Genomic DNA, 25,924 nt, shown 5'->3' with positions numbered 1-25,924 from the left:
TCAGCTTCTGCAGCTCAGACTGAAGTACCTCCTAGTCCAGGTCATCTTCCCAGATGAGAAGAAATAAAGTTTTGGGGCTCCTCAGGCTACTTGGATCTCCAACTGGTTTCCCACAAAGCTCAGTCCCTGTGTGACCCTCCCTGAGCCAGGCAGCTTGGGTAGGATCCGTCTGACGACAGCAAGTCACCAGTGCTAGTCCGCTTGGCTCCCTTCACACACAGGAGCTGGAGCTGAGGGTGCCATTCATCTTATCCCATTGGAGCCACTTCCACTTCATCAAGTGACTCACACCATACAGAGGTGACAAATGGGTGTCTAAGTGCAACCAGCTCAGATGTGGGTGTCACCTACCTCTCATTGCTGTGCTAATGTCCGTGTATGCAAGCACTGCTCTTCCTCATGCCATCTCACTCCCAGCCAAGCGTTCTACAAGCCATCTCTGGAAGAGCTGCAAATCCTCAACGTCATTTTTCACCTCTATTGACTGTCCTTAGTGAAGGCTCACTACAGTTATGATACATTTTGGCAAGCACTTAAAATACTACTGCTCATTTCCCCAGCTGTAGAAGATGATAAAGATGAATTACTGGGTAAAACACAAAGCCTTTGTGGCACTTGGGATTTAGATCAGAGGAATTCAAAGGCGGGTAAGGGTAATATGCCAATATATTACAATATTGTACCCAAGTCCTCAAAAAGGTCATTACTGTTTCATAAAAACAACTGAAACTTCCCCACCAAGAAATTCAGCCAGCTCACTGAGTTAAACCCAACACTAGAGCCCGACCTCAATCCTTCAAATGTAAAACCAAGACATTTTTATCCCACTTTTGAGTAGATATTTTAATGGGACTAAAACCACATGAACACCACGTAGCCTGTAGATTTACCATAATCATAATGTGCCATTAACTGCTCGGATGGCATGAAAGACAGCACCTTGACAGCACTGCAAGCTGCTGCAGAGCCTTGAATGACAGCTCCTCAAAAAGCCTTTTCTAGTAGAGAACTGAGGAAGAAAAGCAAGAAAGCAAGAAGTCTACAGCCTTGCAGGGTTTCAGCTCTTGGCTACAACCACATCTCCAGCAAGGGGTTTAAGCCAAGGAAGCATCTGAGAACTATTCGAGTTGCACCCTGAAAGTCAACAATGGCCAAGATCAATGCCAGTGATCCCAATTTGTGTCCTCTGTGACAAGGACTGCAGACACACACAGTGAAGAAGTGAAAAGTGGGCACGTAAACATGTACACATCAGTTACACATATCAGAAAATGCTGGTGCCCAGTGAACATCCTGCTTGGTGCTGAGGCACTGGCATAGCATGCCCAGAGAAGCTGTGGCTGCCCCATCCCTGGCAGTGTTCAAGGGCAGGTTGGACACAGGGGCTTGGAGCAAGCTGCTCTAGTGGAAGGTGTCCCTGCCCGTGGCAGGGGTTGGAACTGGAGGAGCTTTAAGGTCCCTTCCACACAAACCAGGCTGGGATTCTATGACTCCTTCAAAGATATCTGTGCTGTGAATGGTTCCAGGTTATAAACTGGGTATGAAGATCCTATTAGAATGAAATACCAACAGAAGAGCTGCCCTACAGAGTGCAAATCAATTCATGGGGTTTCCAAGACCCCATTGTACTTGCTGAGGTCTGTACAGGCAGACACCAGAGCCTGGGCTGTGGCAAGAGCCCTATCTGGCCACTTGTAGCTGATGGCTGGAGAAGTGCAGGATGTGGTTCAAGGAAAGAAGTTTGAAAAAACGGTATCTTCTCTCTTGCCTCAAATACAAGTTGGAGCTAATACAAGCCTGCTCACAATACAGACTGGAAGCCATCAATCACTGTCTTTCATACCCCTGGGCAGTTGCTCTGAAGTACACAATCTGGTGTGAATCAATAGTGCATTAAAACCCAACACTTACATCAGTTTTGGACTTGCGAGTCTCTTGCCTGTCTCTCAGCATCTTGTCAAGGACTCCACTCCTGCACCAGACATTAAATACAGTCTTCCCATGCTGATATCCCACTTCCTGGAAAAAAAAAGAGTCAGGGAAAAAAATTAATAAGTAAAAAAGACATTGTGTTGCATCATCTGCAAATGAGAAGGAAATCCAGAGGTTTAGCCCAAGGCCAGGATGTACTATTGCTACCTTCCAGCCTCAGCTACATGAGCTGTTCAGCCTAAGAAATAAAGGGAATGATCAAGCAAACAAGGTGCTATTTTAAGTCCAACCACTCCCCTGACCTTTCATGCCACAGGATGCAATGAAAAGTGCTGCCTGACACAACTATTTTTACAGCAGCGGCTTCCAGCATGCTGCTCACTGAGTAATGCCTTATACAGAGACCCTCAGGACATGTGTGTCACCCTTCCAGTACTGCTCTTTCTTTGGAAAAGGTAACAACACAAATTAATTTGTGTCTTCTCCCTTCTTAGCTCAAGAAGGGCCAAGAAAAGAAAAGTTACTGTAGGTCACCTGGTCCCAAAATCTCTTGTGATATGCCAGGCAGCAAGGAACACGCAACTGTCAGTTCGCTGGAGCAGAAATAATGGCACATGGACATCATCAAACCCCCCAAAAAAACACACTCCTCTAATTTAAAAGTATAAACTAACTTGCACTTGGAACAATAGTGAGTCCAAAGGAGGCCATGGAGATGCTGCGAGGGCTGGAGCAGCTCTGCTCTGGAGCCAGGCTGAGAGAGCTGGGCTGGGTCAGCCTGGAGAAGAGAAGGCTCCTGAAGGGGAGACCTGAGAGCAGCTCCAGTGCCTGAAGGGGCTGCAGGAAACCTGGAGAGGGGCTTGGGACAAGGGATGTAGGGACAGGCCAAGGGGAATGGCTTTAACCTGCCCGAGGGGAGACTGAGATGAGCTCTTAGGCAGAAGCTCTTCCCTGTGAGGGTGCTGAGGCACTGGCACAGGGTGCCCAGAGAAGCTGTGGCTGCCCCATCCCTGGCAGTGTTCAAGGCCAGGTTGGACACAGGGGCTTGGAGCAAGCTGCTCTAGTGGAAGGTGTCCCTGCCCGTGGCAGGGGTTGGAACTGGATGAGCTTTAAGGTCCCTTCCAACACAAACCAGTCTGGGATTCTAATAACATGGCACTGCAGCATTAGCATGGAAACAACTGGAAAAATAGGTTGCTCCAGGTTTTATTCTCTTTCTAACAAGACGGCAGAAATGGTGTTGAAAAATCACATCAAAAAGATGTAGCAGCAGGTGACAGGAGTCCTGGATCCTATTTCCAGCTCCAGTGCTGGCAGCACACATTATATCTCAGGCTTGCGTGGCAACTCTGAGTACTGGAAGCAGCCGTGGGTGAGCTGTTGCTGCCTCCCCTCTGATTTTTGGACCCAGGTTCAAAGCAGGGGAGGCACGCAGGCTAGAATCCACTTCTTGTCATGTATCAGAGCTTCTCAGCTCAGGGTGGATGTCATTACTCAGGAGGAAATGGACCTGACAGATCTACAGCTGGCTATGTCAGATCCAAAATCACCATGAGAACCTGAGCTTTGGGAGAGACATGCAGCTGATGTTACTCTAAGCTGATCCAGAAGAGGGGTTTCTACAGGAAAAGGGGACTGCTGCTCTTCTGAACATGCTGAATGGTTATATGGAGCTCACTTCTATTTCACGTGAGATCCAGGTATACAGCCGAAAATAAATCCCCACTACTTCCTAACCTATAACAATGAAGGAGTGTGGAGATTGCCCTTTCCTTTAAGGTCAGCACAGGCTGAAGCTGCCCTGTGGAAAAAGGGACAAAGCCCCAACTTTCTCAGCCTATCTTCATATGGGAGGTGCTCCAGTCCCTGATCATCCTCATGGCCTCTTATGGCCTTGTTCCAACAGTTCCATGTCCTTTTTATGTTGAGGACACCAGAACTGCACACAGTGCTCCAGGTGAGGTCTCACAAGAGCAGAGCAGAGGGGCAGGATCACCTCCTTGGACCTGCTGGTCACGCTCCTTTTGATGCAGCCCAGGATACGGTTGGTTTCTGGGCTGTGAGCACACACTGCAGCCGGCTCATGTTCATTTTCTCACCAACCAGCACCCCCAAGTCCTTCTCCTTGAGCTGCTCTGAATCTCTTCTCTGCCCAACCTGTAGCTGTGCCTGGGATTGCTCCAACCCAGGTGTACGACCTTGCACTTGGCATGGTTAAACTTCATGAGGTTGGCATCAGCCCACCTCACAGGCGTGTCAAGGTCCCTCTGGATGGAATTCCTTCCCTCCAGGGTATCAACCGACCCACACAGCTCGGTGTCATCGGCAAACTTGCTGAGGGCGCACTCAATCCCATGATTGAGAAGCTGCACTTAAGTTTTACTCCACTGAGAAAAATTTCCCTGGCCTCTTTAAATCTCTTTAATGACAGCAAGTTAGACAGAGACAGAGCAATGATTTGACACTTCACACTCTGTTAATGGGACGAACTGCTGGACCTGACTGTCAAAACAGCCAGGGCACTCCATCTAGCAAAAGAGGAGCATTTATCAGCCAAGTCTCAGCTCAACTGTTTGCCCAGGAGCTGTGAGACACCAAATATCCCTGAGCAAATATTTATACTGGGGAACTCAGCTGGTGGTTTGGAATAGCTGCTGCTTGGTCCCAGGGACTCCCTCGAATGTGAACATGCAGGGTTTAACTCTATTACTGGCTCTGGTTACTATCTGTAAGACAGTATCAATATCAAACTTACATCTAACCCAAATCTCCCCTGTTTAAGGCACAAGTTCTTCCCTGTGAGGGTGCTGAGGCGCTGGCACAGGGTGCCCAGAGAAGCTGTGGCTGCCCCATCCCTGGCAGTGTTCAAGGCCAGGTTGGACACAGGGGCTTGGAGCAAGCTGCTCTAGTGGAAGGTGTCCCTGCCTGTGGCAGGGGTTGGAGCTGGATGAGCTTTAAGGTTGTCTCCAAGCCAAACCATCCCACGATTCTATGATTCTAAATCAATCTGCAGCCTAATGAGTATTCACAGAATATCAGGTATTGTGCAGTATATACAGAGTATTGTAGTGTCACTACATCCATAAAGGAGATGGAGTTAAAGAAAAGTGGGTGGGATCCAGCCTAGGAGAAGAGCAAAGCCCTGCAGAAACACACCTGAAGATGGAAGAAGCAGGCAGAGAATGAAAAGAGACAGTGAAATAACCTCCTTGACAAGAGACAATGGGCTACAACTGCTCTCATTACCACAACCTGGGCAGAGATGGTTTTGTCACTCAGACAATTCAATGCACACGTGGGGTCAGTTCTTCCCACGCTGCTTTCTGGTACATAAACAAACAGAACTGAATCCCAGAGATGTGTAACCTGGTAATACCCTTTTTACAACGTCCTTCCACTGACCTTAGTGCCGTTTTCCTGCTATCAGGTGCAGAAGAATTGTGGATGATGTGGTTTATTAATAGAAGTGTTGAAACGTTAACTGAGCCAGATATTTTAGCCCTCCAGTGATTCACAGCCTCCCGTAGACTTCTGCAAATCTTTCATCCAACAACAAGCCACATAATGAAGGGAGAGAAATGATACCATCCGACAAACCCCAACCGCCCGAAGCAGCTCAGACACCCAAGAGTTTTAACCAAGCAGCTTAGCAAGACTTGTGATGAAACAGAATGAGGCAACCCATCCGCTCACAGGCCATTGCATAATGAAGATTGCCAACCAGTTTCCTGCTGTTAATCCAACCTCACAGCCATGAAACCATCCCCCAGCATTATTTAGCATCAATTCTTCCCTCTGTGCCAACTGACTTGTTCTCCAGGCGCCCGGGCATTAACGAGCAGCACAGAGCAGCAGAGCTGGGAGGAGCAGCAGGCCTGCCTTGCCCAGGGTGCACTTACACAGATCTCATCGAACTTGCCGAAGTCCAGCGTGCCGTAGCGGTCGATGGGCGGGCGGATGTACTCGCAGTAGTCGCTGTTCTTCACCATCTCCAGCTGCCGCACGCAGCACACATACGCCAGGCGGGTCTGGATCTCGGCCATGTTCAGCACCTGCCAAGCGGGCCACACACACCACTCAGAATTCCCACGTGGAACGTGGTCTCTGTTCACACTGGGGACAAATGAAGTTATCTATCTGTTTGTTTTCTCACAGAAGCCTGATGAAGCCTTCACACATCAGCACCTCCGGCTGCTTCCCAGGCTCCATAACTAACAGAAAAGGAATTGCCTTCAAACATACTGCTGCAGTTCAAGGTTGAACTGAGTCTTTCATTCCAAGATATAGCAGTACCTTAAGAGGCAGGCCTGTGCTGAGGTGAGGGGCACAGTGATCCTTCAAGACATGTAGACATCAGTGATGATCTCTACAGCACCACGGCAGGGGTTTCACAGGATGGCTGAGGTTGTCAGGGACCTCTCGAGGTCAACCAGTCCAACCTCTCTGGCTCAGGCAGGGTCAGGTGAGGCAAGCTGCTCAAGACCACGTCCAGCTGAATTTTGAGCATCTCCACACATGGAGACTCTACAGCCTGCCTGGTTGGCCAGTGTTTCACCACTCCCAGTAAAAAGCATTTTCTGGTGTTCAGAAGGAATCTCATGTTTCCACATGTGCTTATGGACATTTGGGCAGCTGTAATATTTCACTGGGCACTACTGAGAAGAGTCTGGGTCTTCCAGCCCCACCTCCCCAGACACTCCCACAACAGCAGCAGTAATATCAATTACTGGCCTGTTGCTAAAAATGTCCCTAAATCAACAGTTCAAAGATGCACAGAAACACTGAACTGGACAGTTACTTCTCTTGGTAAAGTTAATAAATTCTAACTTTATCAAAATGTAAAGCACCTCTAAGAAAAGGTTTCTTTGGCTCTATCAATTGCATCATTCCCTTCCCAGACTGGGGCTCTACCTTCTCCCATCCTTTCCTTTGGGCTCAGCTGTCTTCCTCCACGAGTAAGAGCCCAAACCCAAGACAGATGAAGCTCTGTCACCAGCCTTGCTCCCTGAAAGAACAAGGGGATGCTTCCTGCTCTGTCCAGAAAGCACCTGGATTTTAATGTAGCCTGTAATACCTTGACTTTCTCAGCCAGCGGATTCCACCTCTTCCAGAGCAGCCACCAGCCAGACAAGCAGTCACCATAGTTGGTGAGGTCAGTCTCATCCCGGCTCCCCACATCAATGGCAATCACCACCTTTGCACCCGTGGACCGTGCAACATCAGCTGTGGAAAGAAGGTCACATCAATACCAGAGCTGCAACCCCAGGACTGCTCATTCAAAGCTTATGTACATAGAATCACGACTGATTTGGGTTGGAAGGGACCTTAAAGCTCCCATGGCAGGGACAACTTCCACTAGAGCAGCTTGCTCCAAGGCCCTGTGTCCAACTTGGCCTTGAACACTGCCAGGGATGGGGCAGCCACAGCTTCTCTGGGCAAGAGGACTAACACACTGCAAGGCAGCACATAACCTGACATTGGACCTACCTACCTATATCTGAACAGGCTCAGATATAAATATCTGCAGTAAACTCTGCTAAGAGACCATTCTCCCCCCAGGGAGGTTCCTGCCCTGCCTTCATGCTCCACTTTAACGCCGAGATCCCAGTGTGCTGCCCACTCCGCACTGACCAAGCCCCTGCGTACCCTCAGGTGAGTTCCCATTGCTGGACTGCTGGGAACAGCCCTTCTTGGGCATGTTTTGCCCCAGATCAGTGGGATGACCTGACTCTCTCACACTGTCACCAGATCCCATATGAAGACAGCAGCACAGAGGAGGTGGGACACCCACAGCTCGAGTCCACAGTTACACCACGAGGTATAATGTGAAAGAACACATTGAAGCCACATTAATTCTACCTCGTGCAGCACATTTCTCACAAGAACAAAAGATCTGGGGACCTGTAGAAGGAACAAGTGGTCTTAAAGAGGAGAGTCAGCAGTGCTGGGTCAACCCTGCAGATAGGAGGTAATGAAGGATTGGAGGAGTACAGAGGATTTCAGTCTAAGAAAAGCTTTGGGATGCAAAAGTAAGAATCATATTTGAAAGTGAGAGAGAAATGAGGCAACACCTCCTACTTGAAGGTCAGTAAAAGGACTAGCTGCAGCCTTTGGATATGGGAAGTGCCAAGGGAGGGAAGAGAAGGACACATACCTCACAGAATCACTGTATATTTTTCTCCACACCCCCTGAGTCCAAGATAGTTGCAGCTTCCAGAATAGTTACGCGTAGGAAAACCACAGCTCTGAGGAGCCAATTTAAATGTTTAATTTAGGAACTTATTTAAATCAGATCTTTCTGTAACTTGGATTTCTGTCCCTGGGCTCCTTCAGTTTATTGTGTCTTTTCCACCCACTGTCACTTGCACGTGTGGCCTTTGCCCTCTCCTATCTGTGCAGGTGGAAAGCGTGGTCTGCAATTCCTCCTTTCTGTTACAGACACAGGTAGTGTCAGATGGAGATTTTGGGTTTCTATTTTGTGTTATTTCCATTTCTGTGTTTTGAGCAAATACAGCCCTGGTGGAAGGGTGACACTGTATTTTCTTTACTGAGAAAATAAGAAGGGGACAAAGGTTTGCAGGCTTTGTTGATGGGCTGTGTTCTTCCCAGCTGACCTGGACACCTACCTGGAAGGTTGTTGATGTAGCCTCCATCCATCAAGAGGTGCCCATCCTTCGGGTCACAGAGAGGAGGCATATACCCAGAGAGGGACATGCTGGCACGGACATATCTCCACAGAGAGCCTGCAGGAATGAGAGGGAGGGAATGGCATTAAATACTGCCACAGAGGTGGGGTAGGCTTTTGCACTCATGAAAATAATCAGGAGATAGAGGCCCTCCTGAGGATACTGTTAGAAAGTTATTAGATCAGTTTATTACTTTCTGTACCATAATCATGGCTAGAACAACCCCCCCCCTGCCCCCCAAAACCCCAACACCAAAATCCCCCCACAATTCAGACACCCTATCAGGCAAAGGCCTCAGAAACCACAGCTTTAAGCCCATGCCTCATGTTTATTGCCTTCAAGGAGATTTCAGCATATGCCAGCCTGCGGGGATCATCTTTAGTGCTTTGTTGAGCTTACACTGATAAGGAAAGGAAAAGGCTTCCCTGGGGACAAAGGGATAGAAAGAATACGCAGCTCGAAGGGCAGCTAAAGCCATTATGTTCTACAGGGATCTGCTAACCTCAGATGTTTAGCAGGAGCTCAACATGAAAAATAGATGCTGTAAAAGCCCCAGAGTCTGTTTTCCCTGTTCTGTAATAACCAAGTATTTTCACTTGTAAAACCTGGGTTAAGTACATGGTGGAGATCTTATTTCTTCCTAGGACACTGCTGCTCATAACACTGGAAAGCAGAAAGTTATAATCCTTTAAGCTGGTAGAAACAGGAAGTTTAATCAAGGGAAATGATTGATCTGTTGCCTGTAAAACATTCAGCTTCAAGGCTCTTATTTTGTGATTTCTCTCAGCATCTGCACCAGCTGAATTGGGGTGATGCTGCACTTCCAGTGAGGCCAAGAGTCTTGTCTGAGAAGTGAAATCTTTAAATTACCAAAACAAGTCAGACCTGCAGCCTTAGCTCACTTGTCAATAAGCAACTACTCGGTGCTTCAATCAGCAGCTTGCCAGCAAACTGGGAATTGATCTTTTTTATTCTCTTCTATTTTTAAACATATGCAACAGTTCTGTTTAATTCTAACTCCCACTGTTTAGCACAGGTCAATACTAGCACATTTGGGGTTTAGTATCGATAGTTTTTGTTGAATTGCAACTCCCACACAAGAAAAATGCCGACTTCTTGTGCTACACCCCACAGACGAGACCAAGACGGGAACTTGCAGCAGCTGGGAACTTACCATAGAATCCCAGACTGGTTTGGGTTGGAAAGGACCTTAAAGCTCATTCAGTTCCAAGCCCCTGCCATGGCCAGGGACACCTTCCACTAGAGCAGGTTGCTCCAACCTGACCTTGGCCTTCCTTCCTCTCCTGTCAGTGAATTCTGGAGACATCTATAACCATTCTCCAGCTGATTTCTATCCTTACATTAAACTTCCACAGGGACAAGCAGCTGGATGGGGTGAGCTTCCTGACCTCAACTGCCTTAACCTGCTGCAGAATGGAAACACAAAACTGCTGAGAAAGGTTAATCCTTTTTCTGCTTGTTTTATCTCCCTTGGATGTCCTCAGCCACCAAAACCCCAGTGTCAGTAATTTAACGGCAGGAATGGATAGGAGCTGAGCCAGCTCAAAAGGTAAAACATCAGAGACCTGGCAGCAAAGGCTCCAGCTACCCAAAATACCTGGGGCACCTGGAGGCTTGTACTGTCTTCACTGAAGCCTGAGTCATGGCACAGTTACCCCAAATAGACAAAAGCAAGTGTCCCACAGGGCTGTCACCATGTCCTGGCAGCAGAGCAGGAGCTAGGATCTTTCTCTGTTCAGTCAGTGAACTACATTACAGTTTTCCATCAGAGAAATAAAGGGGACTGGACACAAGAGTCTAGCTCAGCCTCTGCTTTTGTAGGACTCTTTATTTGGAAAACTGCTTCATTTATGGGAATTTATATTTTAAAAAGGGTCTTATTTATGGCTAACACCCGCACTTAATGGGATCCTTTAAGGAAACAGAATGGTGTCAATAGACCCATTTTCTCTCTAAACAGTGAATAAAGCATCTCATTTCACTGCTTCTCAACAGCTTTGTTCCTTATTATCTGTGGACAACCACAGTTTGGTGCTCAGCAAGTAACAGAGAAGGGAGAAACAAAAGGAAAGGTGAATTTAAAGGCAAGGAAAACTCCAGGAGCAAGGGTGCCGGCGAAGTCTCGCAGCATCATTTCAGGCCTCCTTGCACACTCACCATCCGTGTGGACCCGCATTGCTGAGGCAGTGATGTCAGTTGTGATGGCAAAGTAAGGAATCCACAGGTCCTGCAACAGAGGAGGTCACAGTTTTACTACAGCTGTAACCTTGCACTTGAACTAAAGCCCATTTCTAACACAAACCAAAGCAACAACCTACGTATATATGACACAAATGCCTGCATGGATGGAGGAAAACCCGTCAGCCCTGTGCTTGAGTTCATGAATTTGTTTCTAATGCAAACATTAGAACCAAGGCAGGCAAAACTCCTTCTTTCTTTTTTTTAATAGCAAGAAAGAATTGTTCCAGAAGACTGTCCAGCATCCTGAGCAGCTCATCACTGCCTCATCACTCAAACTGGAGTTCATCTGCTTTCTGATACCTGCTTTATTTCCAGATGAAGTGTGGGGGTCTGATGGTAACTCTCATCTAAAATGATCCCTGGGCTGCTTATTGCTGGAAGACAATGTGAAAGGAAGTCTCACCTTTATACATTCAGTTCTTATCTAGGTCACTAAATAGCTGCTGCTTTTGGCCTCCCCTGAAGACATGGCACTAAACTAGAAAGACCTTGGATCTCACCCAGTGTGGCCATTCTTGCACTTCACCCAACTCTTTCCATTCATGGTGGTGTTGATCTACACAGAGCACGCAACTACTCAGCTCCCCCCAGCCCCAGCCTAAGGCTGTAACGGGCACCATCTCCCTTGCCTGAGCCCAAAACAAAGAGGGAAGAACATGAGTCATGGCCTCTTGACCAAAGGATGTTCGATTTCTACCTTGTGCTGATGAAGCTAGGGATCATTTCAGCAGGAGAGGCAAGAGCGATGCTGCTGAGACCCAAAGTGCCTCCAGCCAAAGAAGAAAACACAAAGCTGCAGCATTCCCTACAGGAACAAAGGATCCTGCAAAGTTCATCTTCAAGAAGACCCCAGAGGTTGCCTGAGATACTGCAGGGTGAAAGAGCAGTGAGGAGTGTGGTACATAAGGAGGAGGATGATATACAAAGAGAATGGCCATGCTAAGTGCATTACAAGTTTACTCAACAGCCAAACCAACAAGCCCTGCTCCTGGCAGGGAGTTTCACCCATGTCTGTACTCACATCCCACTAGTTGGAAAACTGAATGGGAGGTGACCTCCCAGCTGCACAGGAGTTTGTCAGAGAGGATAGTTCTGGAAAGTCTTCATGGCATCTAGTGAAAGGGTTAACCTGCAAAGGGCAGGAGGAGGACCTGTTTGAGTAAATGGAGCTTATGCCCAGAGAACAACAGCTGAGAGATCTCTGTCAATCAGCAAAGTTAATCAAGACTGAAGAGATAAAACTGCCTTCCTATGCAGCCAGCCTCTTTGTTCATGGGACAAGGGGTCCAGGACTTCTCCAGCACAGCTCTGATGTGCCTTGAACTCAAACCAAGCATGGGTTTGGACTCCAGCTACCAGCAGGACCTGAGAAGCAGCCCATCAATGCCCAGGCTGCAGCTCTGGTGGAAGTTTCTGTGCTCTTCAATTCAAAAAGGCTTTTTTCCTCGTGAGTTTAATCTCTTAAGCAGCTCTGCAAAGATGGTGGAATTGGGGAGGACTAACAGATGCTGCACAAGTATTGCAACCCATCTGCTATAAATGCCATGGGAAGGCGGATGAATAAAGTGTGACTACGAGAGTATTAGGGGTGCCTCTCCATGCTAAAGATATTCTGATGATTGCAGATCTCAGTGCATCAACCATATTCTAAGCAAAAACAGGGGAACAGGGAAAAAAGTCTGTCTTCTTTTCAAATTCATGCAGACACGTGCATGAAAGAAACTAAAGTAAGACCTATCACACAGTAATGAAGACTCCGTTTCTCAGATATCGTTCCATGTCTTTTGAGGCCAGAGCATTATTCAAGTCTGAAACAGGGCTTGATAAAAGAATTTTCTGATTCCTCACACCTGAGCCTCCAGCTGAGATGACTTGCAAGAGCATTTTGTGCTTCCAGCATGGGGGATAAGACTTCCAGAGCTTGGTGCTCCCTCATAAGGATGGGTAATTTCAGTGGGTAATAAGTGTGTTTCTTGTGAAGTCGCTCTCAATCCCTGCCCTGGATCCCCACGTGCTTTCCTGAAGAACTTGCACAGGCTGAGCTCTTGTGGTGGAGCGCCTTTGGCTGACATCTGCAGCAGCAGCCCCGGGGGTGGCTGGTAACCAGGGCTACCCCCAGCCAGCGTGCTGGGAATCGGGAGCCTCCTACGTTCCACCGGCTGCTGGAGAGCAAACTGAGGAGAAAATGGAACCCCCCTGTTCAATGTCAGAAATAACAGTTCAACGTAAGTGCTGCTGCTGCAGGAGAGGGATGCGGGCACGCATGAGACGTGCGGGAGTGCCACCTCACACGCACGGGGAGTAAAAAGGAGGATCTGGCCCAGTGCTTCCTGATTTTAAGCTTCTGTAGAGACACAAGGGCCAAAGCCCACCCCAGCATCTTGGGGTTCAGCCTTGGTCACTGTGGATGCTCCCAGGATGGAGTAGTTGTGGCCAAGCGTCCAAACACAACCTGTTTGTAAGGTTATAATTACCTCATTAATATGTATTTCCAGTTGGAAATCATTGCTACTCACCCTCCTCCAAAACCATTCCAGCTACTGAGAGAAGATGGATGTTAGCAGTTTGGTGCTTTGAAATAATGCTTGAAGAAAACATCTGCTCAAGGCTGAATGCTTCTGAGTTCAGCTTCTGTGACTTTCTAAGTCACCCTTTACACTTGGGCAGCTTTCAATTTCCATCTGTCTAGTGACATGGCTGGTTACCCTGCACTGATAACACGAGTTGCAATGGAGGAGTAACTGCCTCCTTCCCTGCAGTGCTACACAGCATTTCTCCTTCTTTATCTGATGGAAGTCTTCCAACGTGAGGAAATCCTCAAGCACACGCTGAAGGATTTTGACTGAAGGATCAGCACATGCCCACAAAGACGTTCACAGCCCCTGGATGGGGCTTGGAGCAAGCTGCTCTAGTGGAAGGTGTCCCTGCCCATAGCAGGGGGTTGGAACTGGATGAGTTTTAAGGCCCATTCCAACCCAAACAAGTCTATGGTTCCATGACACTGCTGCATGCCTTAGAACTGGATTTCTCTTGGACACAACATTCCTGTGACTGCAAGGTTAGAAAAGATCACACTACACCTGTAACAATCATAGGGAAGGAATCTGCTGCATCTCGAAGGCAAGTACAATAAACTGACTGCTGAAATCAAAAGCAGTGATGGGGCGAGCAAGGGAAGCTGGGGCCAACTAAGCTCAGCGATTCTCTTCAATTTTGTCACTCCCTCTCAAAGCTCTGCTTGGTGTTATCCTACAGCCTCACACTGCAATGTACCACCTGCAATTCACACCACATTACCCAAGAGGAGACCACACTTCCCACCACCGAGAAGGTCTGGGGGCTTTGCACGGCAGCTCCTCGGCTGCCTCAGTCATCGGACAATCACATGTTTGCCTCTCAGGCACTGCTGAAACCAAAGATAGGAGCTGGAGGGCTTCAGGAAGGGACACACCTGATCAAAGAGCTGACAGAGTGCTGCCCAACAGCAAAACAAAAATAATTCCAGCCTCAGAGGGATTTATCACTCTCAAACCTGCTTGTTCCCAGCCCCACTCTGCATAGCAAGATGCTATTTTAAGCCACGTGATGATTAATCACTTTCATACTTGCATTTAAGCAGGGAATGTTTTAGATTATTTTTAATAAATATATTTGAAATAGATTTATCTTACGTGATGTTTAATAAATATACTTGAAGCTTTTGTTTCTTGGCAGAAAATTACCAAGGCTGCATTGGACAGGGCTTGGAGCAAGCTGCTCTAGTGGAAGGTGTCCCTACCCATGGCAAAGGGTTGGAATTGGCTGAGCTTTAAATTCCCTTCCAACCCAAACCAGGCTGGGACTCTGTGTTTCTATAAGTATATATACTGTTAATTTGCTACTTAATCTTTCATCACAAGGATTCCAAGCACAGGAATAATTTATTTAAAATTGCAAATGAGGCAAGATTGCAGGACTTGGTGATCTAGGCAGGCAATCATCGATAATGTGCTTTATGAATTGCTGCTGCTGAGGGATGGAGGGTAGGTGGGATTCTGAGGGTGGCCATCAGCTCAGGCACACCACGCATGTAGCAATTGCAGAAAGGTCACCAATGCAAAACACGAACCAAAATACTTGGATGCTACTGCAGTTTTCAATGGGCCTTTCATTAAAACTCACTCTAGCTTCAAACAGAAAAACTAAAGTAAAAAGAAAGCCAAACCCATTGCTAACCTCTTCAAGACCTTCTGCTGAGCCGTAAGAGTCTCTGAGACCTGATTTGCAGAATAATAACAATAAAACAGTGTGAGCAGTTCTACTTTAGTGACACAATTTTAACTTCTGCTCTCAGCCACCAGGACCCTTTTGTCAAACAGAAAAGTAGCTACAAATAATCCACTCCTCGTGTTTTCTAAATCCACCAACATCATAGAGTCATGGAATAGTTTGGGTTGGAAGGAACCTTAAAGCTCATCCAGTTCCAACCCCTGCCACCAGCAGGGACACCTTCCACTAGAGCAGCTTGCTCCAAGCCCCTGTGTCCAACCTGGCCTTGAACACTGCCAGGGATGGGGCAGCCACAGCTTCTCTGGGCACCCTGTGTCAGTGCCTCAGCACCCTCACAGGCTCCTTCCTATATTCATATAACACCACAGTCCCAGTTTTCACATGTTTTCAGTCATCCCACAGGCCCATATCTCACATTAGCATGGAAGAAAGCTATTTCTGCTGCAACAGAACACAGTGGCATCTTTTACTGCACAGGAAGTGAATAAGCAACCTACCTCTATCTGCTTATCTTTGAAGATGTTGTTGATGCTGTTGTTAAAAGCTGCTCCCGAAAACATAGAGGTTATTGGATACGTCAAGTCCAGAATAGTCTTAAACACGGAGTTCATAACCTAAACAGAAAAAAAAGCCATTTGAAAGGTAAATATATTTAAGAATCCATATTAATGCAGGCATTAATGTATGCAATTGGAGAGATATTGTATTCCAGATCCTACAGCCAACATGTTGGAAGCATTGCTATTGCAAATACAAAGTTATCAAGGGGACAGAAAAACAACTATGAAACCTACAACCAGTAACACCTTGTTACCTACCTTCTGGTTTATGGTGCCATAAATTTAACCCAAAAAGCAGCAAACCCCGTGGGCAGTTTGCAATAAGGCTGTGGAAGAAGGTACATTCACATTGCTTCCTTTCTAGTCCTAAATCAAAGCATTGCTCTACATAAGCATGCACAGACACAGGTTTCTGCATTAAAAAATGCATGTGAACAGTACAGTTTAATTCTTGCTTTCTTATTTTAATAACAAAAAGATATTAATAGTTATCTCCCTCTTCATCAACCTTTCCACAGTTCACTGGAGCGGAAAGGAAATCCTAAATCTGTAATATTAGAATCTCTGCATCAGTCTTCTTGTTTCTGGATCACACCTGATTTTAATCCCAGTCTTAAATCTTTTATCTACCTCAGTGTCAGCGCTTACAAAAACGTGTGTGTGATTCTCTAGGACTGCAACAAGGTGAAGTCAGTCCCATGTTAAAGAGCTTAAAAACCACTGTCAATGAATAACTGTCTGTTATTTGTCATTCCCAGAGGGAGTTGTGCCCTTCACCTGCTGCTTGGCAGCCAGCATTTGGATACTGCGAAGGGCACCCTACCCAAGGGAGACAAATTAGATCATGGCAGGGTTCTTCAAGCACTAGATATACCTGTTGCATCACGCAACACTGGCAGGCACTGTCAAATGTTTCTCTTCTAAACACACAAATTCTGTAATTAAGATTTCATGGATTCTGTTTTCTTTTTTTCCCCCCATTTCAATTGCATCACATCTGTGCACTAACCTACAAGATAAAATGATGAAAACATCTAAACTCTACAGCACTGAGGCCACTGCATTTGTCCCATAACTATGGGTTATGAGACCATAACCACTGGTTTCAAATCCTAGTAAGTCCTAACAAAATTCAGTTCCTAATATACACATTACATCATACTCAGTTAATTAACTCATGAAGTTCAACAAGGCCAAGTGCAAGGTCCTGAACCTGGGTCGGGGCAATCCCAAGCACAAACACAGGCTTTGGAAAGAGGGGATGGAGCAGCCCTGAGGAGAAGCACTTGGGGGTGTTTGTTGATGAGAAGCTCCCCATGACCTGGTTTCAGTGTGCACTTGAGCCCAGAACCATCCCCCGTGTGCTGGGCTGCACCCCTACAGCCTGAGCAGCAGCTCAGGGAGGGGATCCTGCCCCTCTGCTGTGCTCTGGGGAGACCCCTCCCTGCAGCCCTGATCCAGCTCTGGGGCAGCAGCACAAGAGGGACGTGGAGCTGTTGGAGCGAGGCCAGAGGAGGCCATGGAGATGCTGCGAGGGCTGGAGCAGCTCTGCTCTGGAGCCAGGCTGAGAGAGCTGGGCTGGGTCAGCCTGGAGAAGAGAAGGCTCCTGAAGGGGAGACCTGAGAGCAGCTCCAGTGCCTAAAGGGGCTGCAGGAAAGCTGGAGAGGGGCTTGGGACAAGGGCCTGTAGGGACAGGCCAAGGGGAATGGCTTTAACCTGCCCGAGGGGAGACTGAGATGAGCTCTTAGGCAGAAGCTCTTCCCTGTGAGGGTGCTGAGGCGCTGGCACAGGGTGCCCAGAGAAGCTGTGGCGTCCATGCAATTGAAGACCAAAACGACCCAATTAACTCATTTGCAATTAAATAGAGATTCACTGGATGAAATACTTCTGTTAGATGTGATATCTTCTCTCTGCACATTCTCTATAATTTCAAAACCAACAGACAACACAGCACCATACCCAGGCAGAGACCCACTGCACGAGACAGCCTCTGACCCTGCAGCCTAGTGAAGCATCTGTGATAAACATCTGGCCTTGGCTTTACTCTAGCAATGAGTTAAAGCAGAGCAGGATTAGCCTACATTGTCACGTCCAGCTGCTTTTAAATATATATTAGGTATCTGCCCAGAGAATACATGTCCAAGTATTAAAAAAGATCCTTAAAAACAAGCATAAACAGGAAACGTGGGAAAATGTAAAAGCCTTTGCACAAGCCCCATTATGAACCTGTCACCTTCATTCACATCTTCATGTTGGGTTCTGAGGGGGTGAGGACAGTGTGCCAACCTAACTATAGACATGCTACCCACAGCGTCAGAGTTAAATGGAATTAGGTTTGTGCTTAAAATAGGGATTTGGTCTCTGACATCACTCAGAATGATTAAATCAGGGAAAGGCATTTACAGAAAGTTCTTTATTTAATACCAAGGAAAAATCTCTCCAACTCAGCACCAAACACTGGGGCCATCCTTGTTGCAAGTGATCTTTATAATGCTCAGCCTCTACATTTTCCCCTCAATTAATGCTTGCAATAATACTGTATGTGAACAAAACACTCCTAATTAACAGTTATTTCTTAATATTCTCATTTCTCATAACCGGAGGATGCCCTTTGAAACGCTGATGGCCAACAGCCTCCCTCTGCCTTCCAAGAATAGCTTCTACCACCTACTGCTCTCAAGATAAATCAAGTTAAAGATCACCCGATGGAAAGGCTACCAGAGCCTCCTGACTTCTGCTTCCCCTCAGACTTCTCTACTAACCAAAGCACAAGGGCCAACACCAGTGTCCCTGAGAACAATGCAGCTCCAGTTCCCTACTGTACTGTGACAGGAAGCCTGGCCTGGCCTCATGGCATCTCTACCAGTTCTCTTGGGAGGGAACAGCTACTGCACAATTCTTCATTAACTTCTCATGAACTTTCATTTCTACAGCTCTGCTGCACAATGAGCTTTCTTTTTAAAGAGACCACCTTCAATCCTATTACTGTTAAAAGCCACCCTGTGGAAAAAGACAACTTCAGCAAGAAAGGGACAAGGGCAAACTCACATGATGCTGAGCTGCACCTCCAGAGCATGAGCAGCAGCTCAGGGAGGGGATCCTGCCCCTCTGCTGCACTCTGGAGAGACCCCCGCTGCAGTCCTGATCCAGCTCTGGGGCAGCAGCACAAGAGGGACGTGGAGCTGTTGGAGCGAGTGTAGAGGAGGCCATGGAGATGCTGCGAGGGCTGGAGCAGCTCTGCTCTGGAGCCAGGCTGAGAGAGCTGGGCTGGGGCAGCCTGGAGAAGAGAAGGCTCCTGAAGGGGAGACCTGAGAGCAGCTCCAGTGCCTAAAGGGGCTACTCAAAAGAAAGCTCAGAGCTTGGCACAAGCTGCTCTAGTGGAAGGTGTCACTGCCCGTGGCAGGGGTTGGAACTGGATGAGCTTTAAGGCCCCTTCCAACCCAAACCAGTCTGGGATTCTATGATTCTGGGATAATGGACAAAAACCCCCCTGAATTATAACCTCTGGCTATCTTGTTATTTGATGTAGAATGGTGGTAAACTAGTGTTAAAAACCAATATATTTCAATGCTCCAGAGTATAAAATAAAGCCAGGGCAGGGCAAAACTTGTTGCAAGAACAAAAATTTAAACCAGCAAAACTCTTTTTCAAACCCCTGGAGATGGCCTCAGGAATTCCCTGCAGTGCCTTTTCAGTGAAACCAGCAAAGGAACTCACAAAGAGAAAAATGTTAGAGACAAAAGACAAAACACAACTCAGGCCAAGAGATTAACAGCACCACAGGGCAGGAATTACAGATAATGGAAGCTCAGATCTAAATGTAAACTATTAAGAAATCTAAGAGTTGAAGAACATGATAATTAATCCAGCTAAGAAACTGCAGCCATCTCAGAGTCGGGTAACGCAGAGAACCAGGCAAGTAACTGCATGTTTCAAATCCGACTCACATGTTCTGAGCCTGTAGCATTAATGTGCCATCCTCACCGTCATCAGTGGATGTGATGGCCCCAGGGTAGATGCAGAATGGTTTGGTGCCTTCATTTCAAAGCAACAGGCATGTTTGGATTTTGCATGCAGCCTTTTATGTGAATTTCCCAAGTTATAATGCTTGATTTGGGGTTAATTATAACAGCCCAACTAACACAACTGGAATGGTAAATATGAACCCTCAGGCCTTATCACTACATAAAAATAGGTTTTTCCTGTACCTCTAAGATTTAACAAACACACACCCATGTGTTTGTATCCTGTAGCTGACAATCTCAAATACAAAATTCCAGCTGAAAGGCAACCAGAAGGAACCCTTCAGTTGGCTTATAAAGGATGTGCCCTGGTTTAGTCTTTGCAAGTAGTCACTACAGCTTCCCAATGGGTTGATGAAGTTTTAGGGATGCAATTGAAGAGCCTGGAGGTGCTGCTGAGTGCCCATCTCAAGCACCAGTGGGCTGGAAGACACCCAAAGCAGGTTCACAGCTCATCAACCCAACTGAAGAGACAACATATGCACATTCATTAGCAGGCAATCTGTAACGAGCCTCTTCTTTATTTAGGATTCACTGTGTGCTTTAAAGTTGCTTTAGCCCATCTTACCACTTGCTGTGGCTGATCTGGGGCTAAGGCACAGAAACCAAGACTCCCTTTAGCTGGGGATCAGTTTATTTGGTGGGTCTCCTCTAGTCAGGAGATATCTTTCCCGTAATATCCTGCCTGCTCTTCATGCCAGCCTAGTTTGGCAACGTTTGCCTGGTGTTTGTTGGCAGAGATCTGTCCTTGTAGCTGTTGTCCTACAGGAACAGTGTGGGATGCAAAGAGCGTTACAGAACACTGCACCTCCTAACAATGCTCTCCCTCTGACATCCACAGCGAAAGGACCTTTGTGGTCCCTGTCAGGTGAGCATCTCGCCCTTCCCCACCACCCCTTCTGCTGAATCACACTCCCAAGCCATCCTCAGCCTGCACCAGGTCCAACACAGGCTCAGGCATCACCTTGCTTTGACAGAGAACAGTTTTTTTTTTCCCCTCAAAACAACAGTTATAAGAAACAAAGAAGAATACAGGGATCCAGTCTAACAGCATCTTGATCTGCCCCAGCTGAGGCTGACGGTGCCCCCTGCCCTGGGCTGGCACTGCTGCCTTTGCAGCGAGCAGCTTGAAGAGCTGAGTTGGCAGAAACAGTGTGACAGAGGAAATAAACACAAGATGAGTTTTTGGCCACACCAGCTCATTAAACCACAGAATGTCCCAGTGTGCAAATACCAGAGCAGCGTTAGGGAGAGGCAGAACCTCATGAACCCCCCATTTATTTTAGCTGTTTTGCAACTGCAGACAGCAAACGACTGCAGCATCCTACTCATCAACTCTTAATTCCATTCTGAGAAGCTAAAGCTCCACATTCCTATGACCATATTCCCTCCAACAGTAGAAATTCCATTCCTTGGGAAATATTTATACATTAAAATAGTAATTCTTCAATTAAAAAAGAAAATCACGAAAACCCAACCATGGGCAAACATGAAAGCTTTTGATTGTTTGACTTGCTGGTTGAACGCAGGTACAGAGGACACACAGAGGCAGTACATAGTAAATAGCCTGACTGCTAATTTCATACCCCTCTGTATTTTGATAAAAGAGTCATTTATTTCTTTCTTGCTTCATTAGGTCCAAAAAATGCATCCCATTAGAAACATCCCTTCTCCCAGCCCCAAGTGTACAATCAGAGACAGGCCAATTGCTAAAAATACCCAAAAGAGAAATAACTGCTGGACATTTACTTTGATGAATAGCAAAATAAATTAAAAACTATCAGAGTTATCTAATCCATCACAATGAAGACATTTCAAAACCCCCACAGGCTAAGAACGCCAGGCTGCAAGGCTTTGCACAAAGAGTACTCAGCACTCACCTTCCCCAGCAACAGCTCACAGGCTTCAGAAGAGCAGAATCAGCAGCAGGGAGCATCCCAGCCTTTGGGCATAATGTTTGCTTAATGAAGGATGGTCCCCAGAACAGCTCCTGCCCAGCAGCTGCCTCCTGCTGTGGTCCTGGGACAGCAGTGATGTTGCTCCACAGGATAGCAGGAACAGGCCTGCAACTTGTGGACACTGGGAATGTGGGGCTTAGCTGATGGATTTGTCACCTTGCTTGTGCTCAGTCTGTTTGGGTGAATGTCACAGAATGACAGACAGGGTTTGTGTTGGAAGGGACCTTAAAGCCCATCCAGCTCCAACCCCTGCCACCAGCAGGGACACCTTCCACTAGAGCAGCTTGCTCCAAGCCCCTGTGTCCAACCTGGCCTTGAACACTGCCAGGGATGGGGCAGCCACAGCTTCTCTGGGCACCCTGTGCCAGCGCCTCAGCACCCTCACAGGGAAGAGCTTCTGCCTAAGAGCTCATCTCAGTCTCCCCTCGGGCAGGTTAAAGCCATTCCCCTTGGCCTGTCCCTACAGGCCCTTGTCCCAAGCCCCTCTCCAGCTTTCCTGCAGCCCCTTCAGGCACTGGAGCTGCTCTCAGGTCTCCCCTTCAGGAGCCTTCTCTTCTCCAGGCTGCCCCAGCCCAGCTCTCTCAGCCTGGCTCCAGAGCAGAGCTGCTCCAGCCCTCGCAGCATCTCCATGGCCTCCTCTGGCCTCGCTCCAACAGCTCCACGTCCCTCCTGTGCTGTTGCCCCAGAGCTGGATCAGGGCTGCACGGTGGTTCCTCCCAAAGCACAGCAGATGGGGAGAATCCCCTCCCTCAACCTGCTGTCCTGTGAATCCCCAAAGCTCCCTGCATTACCACAGAGCTGGAGCTCAGTGAAAGGAGCCACTCTCCTGGCTCAGACTACACAATATGAGGGAAAATAACTCAGAAGAGTCAGTGTTAGAAAGATTTATAATCCCTCACTTTACTTTGTACATTATCTGTGATCTGACCTGGAGTGGGGGTTTTCAGGGCTTTCTGCAGTTTACAAAGCAACCATGTTGCTGGACCATGCTGTTAACAGTGGAAAGAGCTTCAAACAGAGCAGTCTTCCCTATTTTCATTCTCAAAACTGAACAATTTGTGGTTTGGATGTGGAGCTCAGAACACTCATGGCAAACCTCAAGAAAATCCATTCTTCATTATAAGATGAGATGTTTGCTCTAACAGAGGTTATTAACCTCTCCTCCAGTGACTTACTTGCACATTTCAAGGTTCCAATACATGAAACAGCTCAAGGCTGGGCCATAACCTTTCTTTTCCTTAGTGAAATGTTCTCCGAGCTTTGCAATTTGCATTCAAAAAGTTAACCAATAGGTTACATTTCTTCATTTCACCTTTAACTATCCCTGTGTGATTCCACAGTCGGTTGGCCAGCTCAAGAGCTGCAGTGATGGAAACGAAGCAGCTTCAATGGGAGCACAGTGCTGAGAAGCCCTGCAAGGAGCATTTCCAGCTCTCATCACCTCTGCAGAAGAGATCTGACAAGTTCAGAGACAAGAGGAGATAATCCTCTGGACAAGTGCACAGGGGAAAATTCCATCACTGTAGCCTAACCAGGAGCAAGGGAGGGAAGGCAGCAAGGCACAGAAAACACTGCAGGGAGGGATCACCACGGGCTCATCCTGCTCAGCCACATTTACAAGTGACCAAGGTGGGAAATGACGAGTCCAAGGTCAAATGGATGTCTGATATGCTTCAGTACAGTTACTTTTATGTCCTTACTCTCAAGCCTCCTCCAGTTTTGTGACTCCAGCAAACTGCTATGTATCATACACAGTTTCTGGGTTGGGCGCTTCCCAACCCAGCCAGGCACAGGCTGTTCTTACATAAAAAGCACAAAAATCCATGTTCTTCTAGCAAACAGTGACAGGGAGGTGAAAGAGGATCCTATGGTCCTCTGAGCACCAGGACAGCACAAACATGCTGGGGCCTCAGTAAGCTGGACTGTCTGGCTTGCAAAGTGGTACCACACAGCAGATTTCATCTCAAAGCCATGGTGGGTTAGAAGACACCTGGGAAAGGTAAGCAGTACTCACATGCCAACTGCAGGCTCCTAAAACTCAAGATCTAAGCAGACCCAGAGCTTAATCTAAATTAGGAAATTGCCTTTCAATAAGAAAACCAACAGAAAAACATGGTTTTCATATGAACAACATAAAGTTGTAACTAACAGACTTTAGAAGTAATACCAATCTTCACCTTCAGTCAATCTGACTGACCACTGTCATCTTCGGCTAGTACAATTTCTCCCCAGTATGTTATCAATTCACTCACAGGAGTCACTATTTAAAACATCCTTCCCAAACCTTGGTTTAACTATGACAATACGTTTCTCTTTCTATTAAATATTTAAAGTTAAATGTTTCTCCTGAATGAGGGTGCTGCCACTCTGGAGCAGTGAGGCTACCCTGTGATTGACACACTTTGTATTTAGTTTAGAGAAGGATTACCTCTGTCAATCAGTTCCACTGAAAAAATGACAGCATGCGAGAACGAAAGAGAGAAAATTATACAAAAGAGAAACACATTTGTTGGGAGTTGGAAAGGAAACAGATTCCAGCACCTCAAAAGAGAAGATAAAACAACGATAAACACAGAGTAACACACTTGAACAACATCACTCTACGTTTATAGTGTGACTAGAACTTGTCACAGCCACCAGCTTCCCCAGCCTGCTCCCTCGTGCCAGGCAGGGCTGGTTTGGCTGGGCAGACACCAGAACGTGCCTTGGGTGCCTGCTGCCTGTGAAGGCTTGTGGTTAAGCTTTTGCACTCCATCTGAGGAGAGAACTGCACCATTTCCAGTGCTTACCATGGCCCACTGCCTGGCTTTGATCCTCATCTGATTGTAGCTACGCTCTTCGGCGTACAAGGCACTCATGAAGGCACCAATAGATGTTCCTCCGATCATATCCACAGGGATGCCAGCTTCAATCAGTGCTCTGATCACTCCCACTTGGGAGCAGCCCCTGTGCCAAGAAAAGAAAAAGGCATGATCAGACAAACAGCCGCTGAAAGAGCATAAAGACATGGATGTCACCTTCTAAGGGAATGCGAGCGTGCACTGGCTGAACTGCCAGAAACAAGTATTAGGAATGCAGGAATGTTCAAAGAGACCCCCTGAGGATCCCAGGAGTTGCTGAGCAGGAGCCTGACCGCAGTGTGAAAGGCAACAACATGAAAACAGCAGCCAAGAATCAAGCCAGAGAACATGTGAGGGAAAAGTCAACATGGATTTAAGGGAGCAATGACATCAAAACATCTACTGGGGTTCTTCCAAAGCAGCCAGGGATGGCTGGATTTCAAAGACCTTTCCACAGACTTCTTTCCCAGCAATTCTTCAAAGAAACTCAGCCAGCTGGACCACAAGATGGGTCACTGCATGGATTAATAATGAATTTGAAGATGGAAAACAAAGAGCAAGAGGAGACAAACAGTAATGAGAAGGCCAAAGTTTCATCTGAACACAGAGCCAGGAAAGGGGCAGATAAAGAGGCAACAGAGAAGCTGTGGCTGCCCCATCCCTGGCAGTGTTCAAGGCCAGGATGGACACAGGGGCTTGGAGCAAGCTGCTCTAGTGGAAGGTGTCCCTGCCTGTGGCAGGGGCTGGGGCTGGATGAGCTTTAATGTCCCTTCCAGCCCAAACCAGTCTGGGATTCTATGGCTTCAGGATAAGACAAATTCCTTCAGGACAGTAAATGTATTCCTTGTTTCAAGGAGTGCAGAAGGAACTCAGAGCAGTGGTGGAGAAAAGTGATAAACAACAGATGAACCTCAGTGCTGATGGGACAAGAGAAGAACTGAAGTAGCAAAGCCCCTACAGCAATGAGCTCTTAAGTAGCTCTGCTCACTTGGAGAGATTCTGGAAGTACTCTGGACATCCCCTGAGAAATATCAACCTAGCGGCCAGTGGAAATCCAAACGGGAAATCAAAGAAGGCAGAATAAAGCAGAAAACTTAAGAACACACATCCAGGATGGACCAGAGCTTTGAAAAGTGCAAGCAAGCTCAGGCTCCTCACTAAAAGGAAACAGCACAACTAGAAAGTGACAGAGAGGAGAGGAACTGAGCAGAGTTTGGAAAGGACTCCACTTGAGAAGAAACCGGACTCAGATCTCTGAGCGGGGAAGATCAGGACTGATGGGACACGCAGGGCTAGGCAATGATACCTCCATACAGGAAGTTTAATGTAAAGGAAAGAATTTACACAGACATGGGTATGTAAAGCACAAATTGAGGAAACCACTGTCACCACATG

At 47.1% G+C, this 25,924-nt stretch overlaps 1 protein-coding gene across 2 annotated transcripts in view; it reads right to left on the bottom strand.

Moving 5' to 3' along the window:
* The window catches only part of PNPLA7 (patatin like phospholipase domain containing 7), a 123,978-nt gene that overhangs the window by 10,054 nt on the left and 88,000 nt on the right, over positions 1–25,924 (bottom strand). For both annotated transcript variants that reach the window (XM_057407316.1, XM_057407315.1), the window contains 7 exons: positions 24,479–24,635; positions 15,647–15,763; positions 10,797–10,866; positions 8,559–8,675; positions 7,007–7,155; positions 5,832–5,984; positions 1,912–2,019 (listed from right to left, as the gene is read on the bottom strand). In XM_057407316.1, coding sequence (XP_057263299.1) covers positions 1,912–2,019; positions 5,832–5,984; positions 7,007–7,155; positions 8,559–8,675; positions 10,797–10,866; positions 15,647–15,763; positions 24,479–24,635 — 871 coding nt within the window. The remainder of the gene's footprint in view (positions 1–1,911; positions 2,020–5,831; positions 5,985–7,006; positions 7,156–8,558; positions 8,676–10,796; positions 10,867–15,646; positions 15,764–24,478; positions 24,636–25,924) is intronic.

The sequence above is a fragment of the Pezoporus wallicus genome, unplaced genomic scaffold (genome assembly GCF_028554395.1).
Source record: "Pezoporus wallicus isolate ANWC-B61680 ecotype Strahan unplaced genomic scaffold, APGP_CSIRO_Pwel_v1 contig_8234, whole genome shotgun sequence".
Classification (NCBI taxonomy): domain Eukaryota; kingdom Metazoa; phylum Chordata; class Aves; order Psittaciformes; family Psittacidae; genus Pezoporus; species Pezoporus wallicus.
This window is presented reverse-complemented; position numbering and strand designations above follow the sequence as displayed.